Raw genomic sequence first — 13,883 nt, 5'->3', positions numbered from 1 at the left:
GAGTACCCGACGGAGACATCTCCACGGACCGACAGAAGCCCGGGAGAGATACCGGCGCCCCGCTGGAGGTGGGCAAAAGGCTGTAGAGCGGGCGAAGTTATAGTTTTGATACTTCTTTCGTACTTGATTCTATTCTATCTATCGCTCTCTTTCTCTCGCACTATTTGCCTGACTCTTACTCCGACCCTCTCTACCTCAACCTAGCAGCCTGAGCGGCCGTGCATTTCCGTAACCGTCTGTTCCCGTTCCTATCTATCGCTCTCTTGGAGGTGGGCAAAAGGCTGTAGAGCGGGCGAAGTTATAGTTTTGATACTTCTTTCGTACTTGATTCTATTCTATCTATCGCTCTCTTTCTCTCGCACTATTTGCCTGACTCTTACTCCGACCCTCTCTACCTCAACCTAGCAGCCTGAGCGGCCGTGCATTTCCGTAACCGTCTGTTCCCGTTCGTGCATCCTGTTGCGTTTTCTGATTTTACGCGGCCTGAAAAATCGACAGGATCCGTTACGTTATCGTCTCTTCTGAAAGGTTCCATCAGAACTCTCGTTTTATTGGATTTGGGTCTGTTCCACCCCAACTCCCAGTTCATACCGGCTCGTCAGTTCGCGGTGAAAAAGGAATTGGCTGGCGTCCGCCTGGCGTGCGAATGCATGAGCGAAGGGTAGACGGCCGAAGATAACGCAGGTTGGTTCTCGAAAATAGTTCGTTCTCGGGTGTTTCGCTGTCGGTGTCGAGTTAAGAAAAAGATATACGTTACAGTACCTACAGACAGACAGAGGTAATGAGTTCACCAATGGTGTACTACAGCGCCTACTCGAGGAGCTCGGTATAGGATTCCACATAGCGCGCAGGCCCGATGTAAAGGCCGCTGTCGTCGAATGCTACAATCGTACTCTGAAGGATCGTATGGGGCGTTACTTTACACATAGAAACACGCGACGCTACATAGATATTCTTCAGAGCCTTCCGGAATCGTACAACAGGGCGCGTCAGGTCGCGTATTTCGTGGAACATATACTGACGAGGTTCAGACAACGTGCTTTTTCTGCAAACCGTTATGGCGAGGGAGATTATAAATTTTGATGAAACCCTCTTTAACTCTCCATACGAGGACTTGCCGCCGAATCGTAACCATTACGAAGGCATCATTCACGCCTCTAAGGAATCACGAGGGCCGTTTACCTGTGCTCTGAAGAACGCCTTATGCCTTGAATTCTAGCTTCGGAATAACAGACCGCATATATGAACACGCTATACCTTTACCTCGGTCTTCGCAGTATATCGGCGCACACGACGGGTGTCTACGCAGCTGATAAAATACCCCGAAACTGGCCGAAACCCGCTGCCATTGTCGCCAACACGGACGATCATACGAGACCGGCAGTGCATTGGGTTGCCATGTACGTGGAGGCCGACGGATACAGGTACTACTTTGACAGCTCCGAGTTATCACCTCTGAATCAACAACTCGTATCGAGACTCCGACGAAACTGTCGATCCTTCCGATGATATAGTCAGCAGCTTCAGAGCGAGACGTTGACGATGTGCGGCTAGTTCTGCATGATGTTTTTATACCACCTCTCCTGCGGCTTCGGAATTTGCACGTTCTAGAATATGTTTAGTGCTGATTTGCGGAAAAATAATAGAATTGCCCGACAGTACTACAATGCGTTTGTTCGAAAGAAGTATTTGGCGGATTGACGGTACGCACAGGACAATAAGATCTACGGCGACGTTGGTGGTGGTAGGATACAGGATTCGTGGTATAAATCGGGTTACACATGTTAAGGCTTTTTTTTTAATGTATCTTTATTATAATATTATTTAAAACAAAGAAGCAGTAGCGATAATTACTGCGGTATCATTTCATCACGTTCTAAATAAATCTCTACTAGAGGAGTCCACAAGGAAAGTCGATTATAAAGCGAAAATGCATATCGTCGTAAGGCTATAAGTGTTGTAAAGAATAAAATGCTTAAATTATTTTGGAAAATTACTCTAAAAGCAGGTAGCGAATCGTGTCAACAATACGCTAATGATCAAAAATGTATTACACCCGATAGCTTTATAATATATATAATTTTTCTTACAAAACACCGGGTTCTACTTTCCCTGGTTATACCTACCTCCTTAGGCTAATTAAAAATGTTATCGACCGGGGGTCACTGCATAATTACCGCCCGTGATACGCCCCTGGGGACATGCAACGCCGCTACTAAGGGCTTCGGGCCTTAGGACCAGGTCCGTATAGTGCGGAGACTCCACATAGGTGAGGGGAGTGGAATTGCCATCTGGGGCGCAGGTTAAAGACCTCATCACATAAGCAAGGAGGTGGCACCGTAATGCCATGTGGGAGGGACCGGAGCGCGGTGCATTCTATGACTCATAGGGATATGGGTTCTTTGTGACGGCCAGGAGTGGTTTGTATCTATTTTCCTATAGTATATTATGTCAAGACTACCATGTACAAAGTTTCTGAACGAAATTCATAAACGCATACATTTTCTAACGAGGTAAGCTAAGCGAGGTCTGCTCTAGATAGTTGCTGAGAGTATAATAGCAGCGGTCGGGCCTTCGAAATAATAACTGCGTGACACAAACTTACTTGTGATTATTGTCGTATGGTCCAGGAGTAACTGATTAACACTAGACTCTCGACGGGTATTCTGTAGCCGAGCGCATGTTCACCGTTATGTATTTTTTGTTGTTTTAAAGTAGAAAGCTGAAAGTTTTTAGCTTTTATTCAATTGTTAAACTTAAATTATACTCGTACAGACCCCTATAATATGAAATTATGCACTCGAGTACCAATTGTACCTATCGGGAGTTCTAAATATGCAAGACCTCCAGGAATTCTAATGTTAATGGTAATTAGTATAAAAAATTAATCCATATACGTTAACTCAAGATTGAAATAAAACTTTGAAGGCATGTTCGTCAAAACGCGTTATTTCTTACGCGCGCCACTATCAAAAATGTAATTATTGGCTAAATTTATAATTTTTATTTTTGCGGGATTCTATTCGTAATAATATTCAGTCTGCCTTCATCCACGAAAATTAATTTTTAAACAATAAGTTTTTTTGTATAAACATTTATGTAATATAGCCGGGTTTCCGGCTCGCGCCCGATATAATTATAATGATTAATTCAGAGGACCGCTGGGGAGCGCTAGAGGGCTAGAAATTTTCGAAAAATTAGCAGTTCTGATCGAGAATCGATCCGATATCTTCGGATTGCCAAAACCGAGCACTTACCACTTTGCCACCGAACCCACTGTCCGACTTCATAAGTCCTATGTATTTATTTATTGGTTATTCCAAGGTGGTCTCCTTTTTGGCTCTGTAATGCCACGTTACAGTACATGAAAAAACCTGTTTTCCGGAATACTTCTTTTTAAACATGTACCAATCATATTCTAATCGTTTTTAGCGGCCATAATGGATAAGGTCATAACTATTGATATCAATTTTAAGATATTCTTTTGTTTTTTCACCACAAACGATTTTGTATCAAATTCTGATGGCGTCCGTGAAGCATTCTTATTTTATTAGCGGTGCTGTAGACGCTGTATATCGATGAAAAAAACATTAAAAAATCAATGAACAAAATTTATTAGCAATCTCAATTTATAGAAAAATAGGGCCTATAAATTTTCGTACCATATCTTGTACAGTTTTCACTCACAATATTCATAAAAATCACCATTTTTTAATGTTTTGATTGGGAAGTACCTTTAGAAAATAGAGTGCTGAAGAAAGACTGTTACTATTCTCCATGCGGTATTTGCTGTCTCCATAAATAAAGAATATTACAGATATCATTGTTAATTATCACATTTTATTATCAATACTATCATCAAGTAGCAAGACATATATTTTTATTGCATTTAACCATAACATATCAGTAATTATCATTAATAATACAAATATCTTGACTTTCAAAACGATCGATTACAGACTTCACTCACAGTATTTTTTATCCAATAATTATTAGTTCTGAAATATCCCATAATATAACAATTCAAATTATTTTGATGATTCAAATAGGACTGATTAGTCTGATCTTTTATTATTATTTTTAGCACTTCGACTATCATTTTCGTTAATAATATTAGACCTATGGTCTAATAGATTGTTCCTGTTGCCAGGGTGCATTTTCATTTTGTTGTCCGAAAAATTACAATGGCTTGCAGGAAATAAATAGTTGGAATGCTCTGTAAATGTCGATAATGGATATTGCGTATTCGTTATCGATTTTGACCTTGAAATGGAGGATGATGATATTGTCGATGATGGATCTAACCATTCTTGATTATATCGATGAGAATAATCTAAGAACGCTGCGAAATTCTGTAAAATTGAACAATTTTACATTAGTCAATACCAATACATCGGAAAGTTTATATTGCCCAATAAAAAAAACATACAAAAGTAATAGATGTATCTAATACAAAAATATTGTTCACCACGAGGATATTAAGTATCCCCATAAAAATATTGTTGAATAAAAATGTCACTCGTAATATAAATGTTTTTAAGTAAAAATTTAACTATACAATATTTTCCAAAGGTTAACTTCATGAAGGTACTCACAAATGAAAAGTAATATGTATACAGGGTGTCTCACCGAAAGTGCACACCTCGATTATTTCCGTTACTATTGAAGATACGGGAAAAAGTTTCAGACAAAAGTTGTATGGTTTCAAGGGGGTCGATTTTTCATCCAAATGTTTTTTTTATATTCATTTGATTTCAGGAACAGCATGTTACGTTTTTTTTGTTTTTTTTTTTTAATGGAACATCATTTGCTGTTATTATAAGAAAATGTAGTCAGTTACTTCTTAACATTTTAGGATCTTGCAGACTAAAATCCACCCAGCCATGTCCAAGTTATTGAGAAATGAATTTATTGAACAATTATCGGTTGCAGCGCCACTAGAACATTTAGGGTTCACGCGCTTAATTACGCAACCAAAGATTTTTATTAAAAACTTTAAATAAATTCACTTCTCAATAACTTGGAAATGGGTAGATGGATTTTAATCTGCAAAGTCTTAAGATGTTAAGAAAAAAACGAGCATTTTCTTATACTAACAGAAAATGATGTTTAATTGAAAAAAAAAACAACCCGGAAGTTGAAACTTTCAATTTGCTTCCTCCGAATTGTAGGTAGTATGCGAAGTCCCTATATGAGTGTTGAAAATTAAGTAAATTTAGTTTAGTCATATAGGAAGGTGTGTGTATATATGACTGAGCGATACTAAGCGGGCGCAAAGGAGCTGCGCGCGAGCGATGCACAACAGAGGCGTGAGCACACAGCATTCGGCTTCCGCTCGTGACGACACGCGGTGCCCAGGACTCCGGGTAATGTAAAATAGTATAAAATAAAGACCTAGTATTAAATAAGTACATCGCATAACGTGTCACCTTTATTCAATGACCTAACAAGCACCTCGTTTTTATTAACAATGAGGAAGCATTTTCATTTTTTTAAAAAATCTTTGGCTTCCTCATAGATGAATCTTCATTTACTACCGACGATTCAGAGGAAGCAAATTACAAAATTTAAATCGTTAGCTTCCTCATATAAGCATTTCAAAATTGAAAAACTTGAATATATGTAGAATCAGATCCGTTTTGTCGATCCCCGCGAAATTTGATACATATCACGGCTGAATGATGTTCTATACTTTTGGAAAGTTGGAGCTCAATCGGTCAAAGTTGACGGGAGTTATATTGATAAAGGTGATTTTTTGAAAAATTCAAAATATCATAAAATCAAAACTTTTCGATGAATTCGGTTCAAATGCAATACCAACCAACCTTGGATGTAAATCTCTTAATTAAGAACTATTTAGACGAGTATCACAAACACACAAACACACAAACACACAAACACACACACACACACACACACACACACACACACACACACACACACACACACACACACACACACACACACACACACACACACACACACACACACACACACACACACACACACACACACACACACACACACACACACACACACACACACACACACACACACACACACACACACACACACACACACACACACACACACACACACACACACACACACACACACACACACACACACACACACACACACACACACACACACACACACACACACACACACACACACACACACACACACACACACACACACACACACACACACACACACACACACACACACACACACACACACACACACACACACACACACACACACACACACACACACACACACACACACACACACACACACACACACACACACACACACACACACACACACACACACACACACACACACACACACACACACACACACACACACACACACACACACACACACACACACACACACACACACACACACACACACACACACACACACACACACACACACACACACACACACACACACACACACACACACACACACACACACACACACACACACACACACACACACACACACACACACACACACACACACACACACACACACACACACACACACACACACACACACACACACACACACACACACACACACACACGCACGCACGCGCGCGCGCGTTTGGAACATTTTGAACATGGTGACGTGAACATCTCGAAAAAAAAATTACCCACCATCATATAGCTTTCTCTATGAGGAAGCACAAACATGTAACGTGCTGTATCTTGAAATCAAAAGTATATAAAAAAAAATCATTTAGACGAAAAGTCGATCCCCTGAAACCATACAACAATTGTCTGAAACTTTTTACTATATCTTCAATAGTAATGTAAATAATCGAAGTATCTACTTTCGGTGAGGCACCCTGTATATTTAACTAAAGTACAAAAGTATGCGCAAAAACATGAAATATGAAAACATGAAATAGGGTGAAGAATGTTGAAGAGAAGTATAAGATAATTTTCTAAACCTACTGGCGTTACATCTGTTGGTGATAGAAGACGCCCTGTACTCAACCAATAACAGTCATCCGGTATAATTTGTAAAAAATCATCATCACCAGACGTAGCGGATTGTACTGCCGTATTCGGGGCTAAGAAGCACTGGGAATTGGACGGGAACGGGAAAGCAGTGGTAGATAAGAAGCCATCTCGACTACCCTAAAAAATATATATATTTTTGGATAAGATAATTCAAGTTTTATAGCGGTCAAAAAGAAAATGTGTTTCTTTATTAAGAAATCAAAACCGGTGAAACCCGTGTCAGGTCGGATGTGTCATTGAGAATTACGTTGGACACAATGATATACTATATACGATTCTAGATTCAAATGTGAGATAAAAAATTAAAATAGTATAAAATTAACTTGTCTCTATTAGGTAATTATTTAATCCCTTGTGGAAATATACTTTCATGCATACAGGATATTCATATTGCCACTAAATCCACTAATCCTATGTAGGCCAAGTAAAGTCGTCAATAGTTAATCAAATTTTGCAATGTAATTTCTACTAAAAACCCGTATTAATATACAGAGTGTTCGTTATGAAACGCACTGTAGTAACATCGTTGTATTCCTTGTGAAATTCTAATGAATACGTGTATTTTCATTTTTTATTTCACATATCCAAATTTCGAGATAATCAAGGTTGAAGTTGCAGTAATGCGACCAATCAGAACGCGTTTAAACGGAGCGTAGATGACGTCCACAGTCAGCCCGCAAGGCCTGCTTACAGTAAGCCAATAATACTAAGAGTATCGTCTCTTGTATCTTACTCAATTACATGCAGATTAACAGGGGCACAACGACGATACTCTTAGTGTTATTGGCCTAGTGCAAGCAGGTCTTACGAGCTGGCTCGCGACGTCATCTACGCTCCGTTTAAACGCGTTCTGATTGGTCGCATTACTGCAACTTCAATCTTGATTATCTCGAAATTTTGATATATGAAATAAAAAATGAAAATACACGTATTCATTAGAATTTGAAAAGGAATGTAACAGTGTTACTACAGTGCGTTTCATAACGAACACCCTGTATATATGGAAATGTCACTATTGTATAACTTTCAAAACGATTATTATTAATTCTACTTTTCCAACCTATTCCACTGATCCGTTAAATGAACTAAACATATCCAATGTAGTCCTATACCACCTGGGGATTCATTGTAGGAAAAGTAATGGTAACGATATACAGAGTTATTCACGGCAAACGCACTGGAAGAAGTTGGCTGCGAATAGGTAATTCGATCATTCAGAGCAGTGCACCAACATTAAAAAATGAAAGTTATATAGCTCGCAGTTACCCATACGCAGATATGTAACGAATGACGTTTCGTGCAGAAATAGGTTGTTTACAATAATCACATCTACCGAACGACTTATTCTCCTGTATGGTCAGTAGAAAGATCAAGTTTTATTTAAATTGTCAACAATAACCTATCACCGCTGTTCGTTCTCCTTTTACAGATAATGAAATGTAATATTATTTTACTGCAGCACGTATAATTTTGATATAATTTCTTTAAAAAATTGCATGTATCTGCGACCTTCCATGTCCAAGTTACAGAATCCTCACCAATCCTGGATCCTTCCAAAAATACGTAAGAACGAAAAATGAACTAAGAGGAAAATGCAAAGACATGAATTGATCAAGATAAAAACATGAAATTGACCCTGGTCCACTCACTGTCCTTCATCCCACTTGCAGAGAATCATCAATAAGACTGAACATTCTCAGTCGCCAATTTGAAACTAGGTATTCCTAGAACCCGGAACAGTCCTAATACACCACCTGAAAGACCTGTTATTCAACATTCCTGGCGAGTCCTACTTCCCCTAAAATACATTTTTAACTTTCCTAAACTTATTTCAACGTTGTACTTATTCTTTGCACCCTTTCAGATACTCATTAAGTATCCACAAATTGGATTTGGTGTCTAGTTCTAAATAGATGGAATAGGATTAGGTACGAACGATATCTTATTATAGTATATATATTGTATGGGGTTTCACATTAGCTTATGTTAGGTTTGTTTAGGTAAAGTTAGGATAGGGTGGAATGTTCCAATTTCGGAGACTGGGTAAGTTAGTGGATAAGTATACCGTCGGGGAGCCAGTGGAACGAGTAAGCCCGACTGAGCAGAATATTAAATGTTTGAAAAGGTTCCATCAGATAAAGATAACTCACAATATCAAATAATGACTGATGGTAGATCGCTAAGGAGGCAAAAATTCGCAACTCTGTCCAATTGGGCCTGTGCGCAACTGGGCTTCACTCTTATTAGGGTTGTCATGTTAAACAAAGTGAACTTTGTACCAATGAAACCTAATTATTTCATGTAAATAAATTACAGAAAGTAGGATTTCATCCGTAGCTTATCAATTTTAAGATTTTATCCTGTATTTCGTTTCATTCATCAAGCTATATTGCACAAAATTAAACTGTCAAACAAAATAAATTAGCCCTATGTCTCAGCAAGACGTAAATTTAAACTATAATACTTATCAACAGAAAACTTACTCACTGTGATAAATCGGATTCCTTGGAACTAAATGACCTTATAAAAAGAAGAAATCATTATAAATTATAATATATTATAATTTGTGACGTGCTGGGCAGATTATTACCGCCCAGAGTGCGCGCAAACTAGCTGTCGCAATGCCACGGAAAAGGGGGAACGCAAAAGAAAGGGGAACACGGTGTAAAGTAGAAAAACATATAATTAATAAAGTCAAATGCCAATACAAAGAAGAAGAGAACAGAAACGAAAAGATGCTCAAAAAGAAATTAGAATGTGCGCAATGTAATAACGCAAAAGACGCAACTCTAGACTAACACGTAATCAAAACAATACACGCGGGTGTTCGCTCGGGAGCACGCGGTGTCAGAAGGGACCTTTAAACGGGCCGGTGGGAAGGAGGGGCTCGGTATTGGGGCAGGGTATTGGTCCTTTCCGCTGGCGGACCTTCCAGGGCCTCGCGGGCGGGTGGCACGGCGCTGGCTTCGCCGGTGCGCGGGCTGACTGTCGGGCACCGGGCAACATGGCGGCCTCCAGGCCTGTCAAAATTCCTCCCGGGCACATCCGCGGTTTCGGTGAGAGAGGGCTCCACTGCTGTCACACGGGCCTCTTTACTACCCGTGTGACGGAACTGCACCGGGGCTACATCTCTGTGGCGATGGTGGCGGTTGGCGGGAATCATCCCACGGGAGTCTCGATCAGCTGTTCCTCCTCTCCATGCCATCCCTGCCCTCCGTTGCCTCGGCAACGTAGCCACTCTCGCGGTCCATCCAGGGATGTGTCCTCGTAGATGGTCCACGGTAGCGGTCCTCGATGATGGTCCTCAAGCCAGTGCCCTACGGGGAATGGTGACAGGGAGGGAAGGGTGGAGGGGAGGGATCTTATCCTAAATACAATAGACCTAAAACACTAAATAGACGCAATAAACAGTGATTCCCAATACCGTACGCAATATTCGTGCTCGAGGCCAGTGGTGCCCTCGAGCCAAGTGGTGGGGAGGAGTTTATTGTAACATTTTTGTTACAAATTATACAATAAAATAGATATCTAGAGCAGAATGGAAAAAGATTACAGCTTGTATTGTACATCCCCGCGTAGAAATTTCTTAGGGCTTGCCTAACCAGGATCAGGCCCCGATCAGGCAATGTCACAGCTAACCCTATTACGGAAAGCCTGACTTGACCCGTATCAGGCAATTTCACGGAAACCCCTATTACGGAAAACCTGACTTGGCCCGCATCAGGCAATTTCATGGCAAACCCTATTATGGAAAATCTGCCTTGGCCGTAGTCAGGCGTTATTAAGAGCTGCCGTATTAGATGTAAAATCAGGCAACACTGAAATCGCCCTAATATGAAACTATACATATACTGTAACCTTATTCGCACAATTCGGTTCTCCGGATCGTGCCAAAAAGGCGGGTTCGAGCCAGAATCGACTGTTAGGAATTTAGGAAAAATATCAGGTGGAACAAATGAAAGTGAGATTTTGTTTTACAAATTACAAAAGAAAATATATTGCCCTACAACGGAATACAAGAAGCGTTAGTGCAGGTCCAGCCTAGAGAATGCTGGATGTTAGTAAGCGAAGAATAGATATAAACTTAAGCGGACAGTAAGAATGATTATAAATGGTATATACAACAGTTTAGTAATCGGACAGTCAATTACCTATACGATATATCTGACTCGTTAAAATATAAGCGTCGTGCTGTTGAGCAATTTTCCACAAGGGAACTCGTGATCACAGGTAGACGTGGTTCTATCTAAAAACAACGTTGCTATCTTGGCGAGATGAGAAGTTTCATTCGCAAAGTAGCTACTTGTGCAAGTCTTTAAACAATGTTATGATGGCATGTATAGCGGAAACGGCACAATGATCAAATGTGTCAAAGTGACGGCCCAACTGATATGCAGAGATTGAATCTATCTGGCAGAAGAGACGGTTTGCTCCCTACCCAAGACGGTTTTCTCGATTACAAGAGTAGAAGTACCTCTAGAAATGATGGTCAAGTCGGACGGTTTGCCCGCTTGCCCGAGACGGTTTGCTCGTTTACTTTACTAAAGGTAACCTAGCCAGCTCAGGTGATAGAATGCTCGAGTCGCGCCAGGGGGCCTGAGAGGCGCGGAAGAATTCAGCGTCGCGATGCCTACGAATTGTTATTACTTGATATTTAAGGTTATTCGGGTTAGCGGGATCTTATTATTACTGCGATACGAATATCCTCGGATGTATAGGCTACAATACATGTAATACAACCACCGGCCACCAGAGGGACAGGGATACCCGCAAGCAAAAGTGGGTCACTGACCCGATAAGCTCCAAACTTTATAGAATTCTGAAAAAGAGACCATTTTACTCAGGTGTTAATTTCGCGTCGAACTGTAATAACCGTGTGCTACAATTCAGTTACACCCTGTATATTTACATTAAGTTCGTGTAATATTAAAGACCCCTGCTTCCATATATTTATATATTGATACCAAAGAAGAAATAATATTATAAAACATACACTCACATATAAGCGGGAAATATTATTATTACTTCTAAGTGTTTCTATATATGTATATAACGATAATATTTAAAATCCCAATCAGTAAACAAAAAGACAATAAAATATATTCACGGCTTTGCATTGTACTAACCTTCCCGTAACAAAAAAAAATATATATAAAGTAATTAGGGCAACATTAAAACGGCCCGGTCAGGCATCCTGATCAGGGCCATATGTGACACAACGTTACAATTCGAGTCAGGGCGTGATCAGGCTGCCCTAAGAGTGCCCTATTGAGGCAGTCAGGCAACCTGATCACGACATTTTCGACGACGCAATATATTTTTCTGATTAGCGACATCATAATGCATTTATATTTTATATCTATGAAAATATAGATTTCAGTGCTTAGAGCTTCTATGTCCCGTTGAACAACAAAAACTTGTGATATCCCCCAAAAAACACTTACGTGTAAAAAAACTACGCCAAGTACAGGAGTGCTGTGTATTCCTCTAATAAAAAGTATTGATATCAGATTATGGAGGCCACGTACATAAGTCACTACATGATTGCCTATTATATGATTTAGCACTGGCTCATCATTTTAATTATATTTTCAAAATTTCTTATAACGTTTTCACTACTCTTTTACATTACTACTACTTCCTGTAGTTGATTATGATTTAATGGTAATTTAATAATGAATAAAACTGTAGATAATTCCTTATCGAGTACTACTTGGCGTGTCCGTGCATTTCTTGATATAGATTTGCGCTCATTATGCCAGTCATTAAATTCAAAACCAATGTCAACTTTCTATATAGAGCATATTAACAATAACTCGTCAATAATAATCATGGTAAAACCTTAATAACAAAAAAATGATGTTAGAATACTATTAGTACGTTCAAAGTAAGTACTTTGGAATTCCTGAAACGGACCCGCCAAGTAGTACTTGATAAGGAATTATCTACAGTTTTATTCATTATTAAATTACCATTAAATCATAATCAACTACGGGAAGCAGTAGTAATGTAAAAGAGTAGTGAAAACGTTACAAGAAATTTTGAAAATATAATTAAAATGATGGGCCAGTGCTAAATCATATACTAGGCAAACATGTAGTGACTTATGTACTTGGTCTCCATAATCTGATATCAATACTTTTTATTAGAGGAATACACAGCACTCCTGTACTTGGCGTAGTTTTTTTACACGTAAGTGTTTTTTGGGGGATATCACAAGTTTTTGTTGTTCAACGGGACATAGAAGCTCTAAGCACTGAAATCTATATTTTCATAGATATAAAATATAAATGCATTATGATGTCGCTAATCAGAAAAATATATTGCGTCGTCGAAAATGTTTAATGGCATATAAATATAATTTGTAAGTCCCTTTTTTTTAGAAATGCATAAAGATATATACAAATTCTTAAAGAAAATGTAATCTTCAGTGCATATAAGCGTCATTAATGGTATCCAGCTTGTTGAAGCCGTATAGTAAACGTAAGAGAGGAAAGTGTGCTGGATTATTTACGAACCTCAGGCCGTGCGAACAACAGAGAGGATACTATTGTTTGAGCGAAGCGCCAAAGCGTTGCTCGTTGCACACTTTTGACCCTGAACTTCCACGTCTAACACCTAGATGCAGGAAACTACGGAGCGGAGCACCTGGACACCCTGGATTTCCATATCCAGTACCTAGATACAAGAAACTACGGAGCAGAACACCTGGACGCCCTGGACTTCCACATCCAGTACCTAGATACAAGAAACTACGAAGCGTAATACCTGGACACCCTGGACTTTTACATGCGACACCTAGATACAGGAAACTACGGAGCGGAACACCTGGACACCCTG

At 39.5% G+C, this 13,883-nt stretch overlaps 1 protein-coding gene across 4 annotated transcripts in view; it reads right to left on the bottom strand.

Moving 5' to 3' along the window:
- Window positions 1-3,929: 3,929 nt before the first annotated feature.
- Window positions 3,930-13,883, bottom strand: part of LOC107272205 — a 48,546-nt gene continuing 38,592 nt past the window's right edge. For 2 of the 4 annotated variants that reach the window (XM_025089525.1, XM_025089528.1), the window contains 2 exons: window positions 6,975-7,160; window positions 3,931-4,352 (listed from right to left, as the gene is read on the bottom strand). In XM_025089525.1, the coding sequence (XP_024945293.1) occupies window positions 4,056-4,352; window positions 6,975-7,160 (483 nt within the window). In that variant the 3' untranslated portion in view covers window positions 3,931-4,055. Of the gene's footprint in view, window positions 4,353-6,974; window positions 7,161-13,883 lie in introns of all 4 variants that reach the window. The other 2 variants (XM_025089526.1, XM_025089530.1) reach the window with 2 other exon arrangements.

The sequence above is a fragment of the Cephus cinctus genome, unplaced genomic scaffold, assembly GCF_000341935.2.
Source record: "Cephus cinctus unplaced genomic scaffold, Ccin1 Ccin1_scaffold1125, whole genome shotgun sequence".
NCBI lineage: Eukaryota > Metazoa > Arthropoda > Insecta > Hymenoptera > Cephidae > Cephus > Cephus cinctus.
The sequence above is the reverse complement of the archived record's forward strand: the minus strand, read 5'-3'. Positions and strand labels throughout refer to the sequence as shown.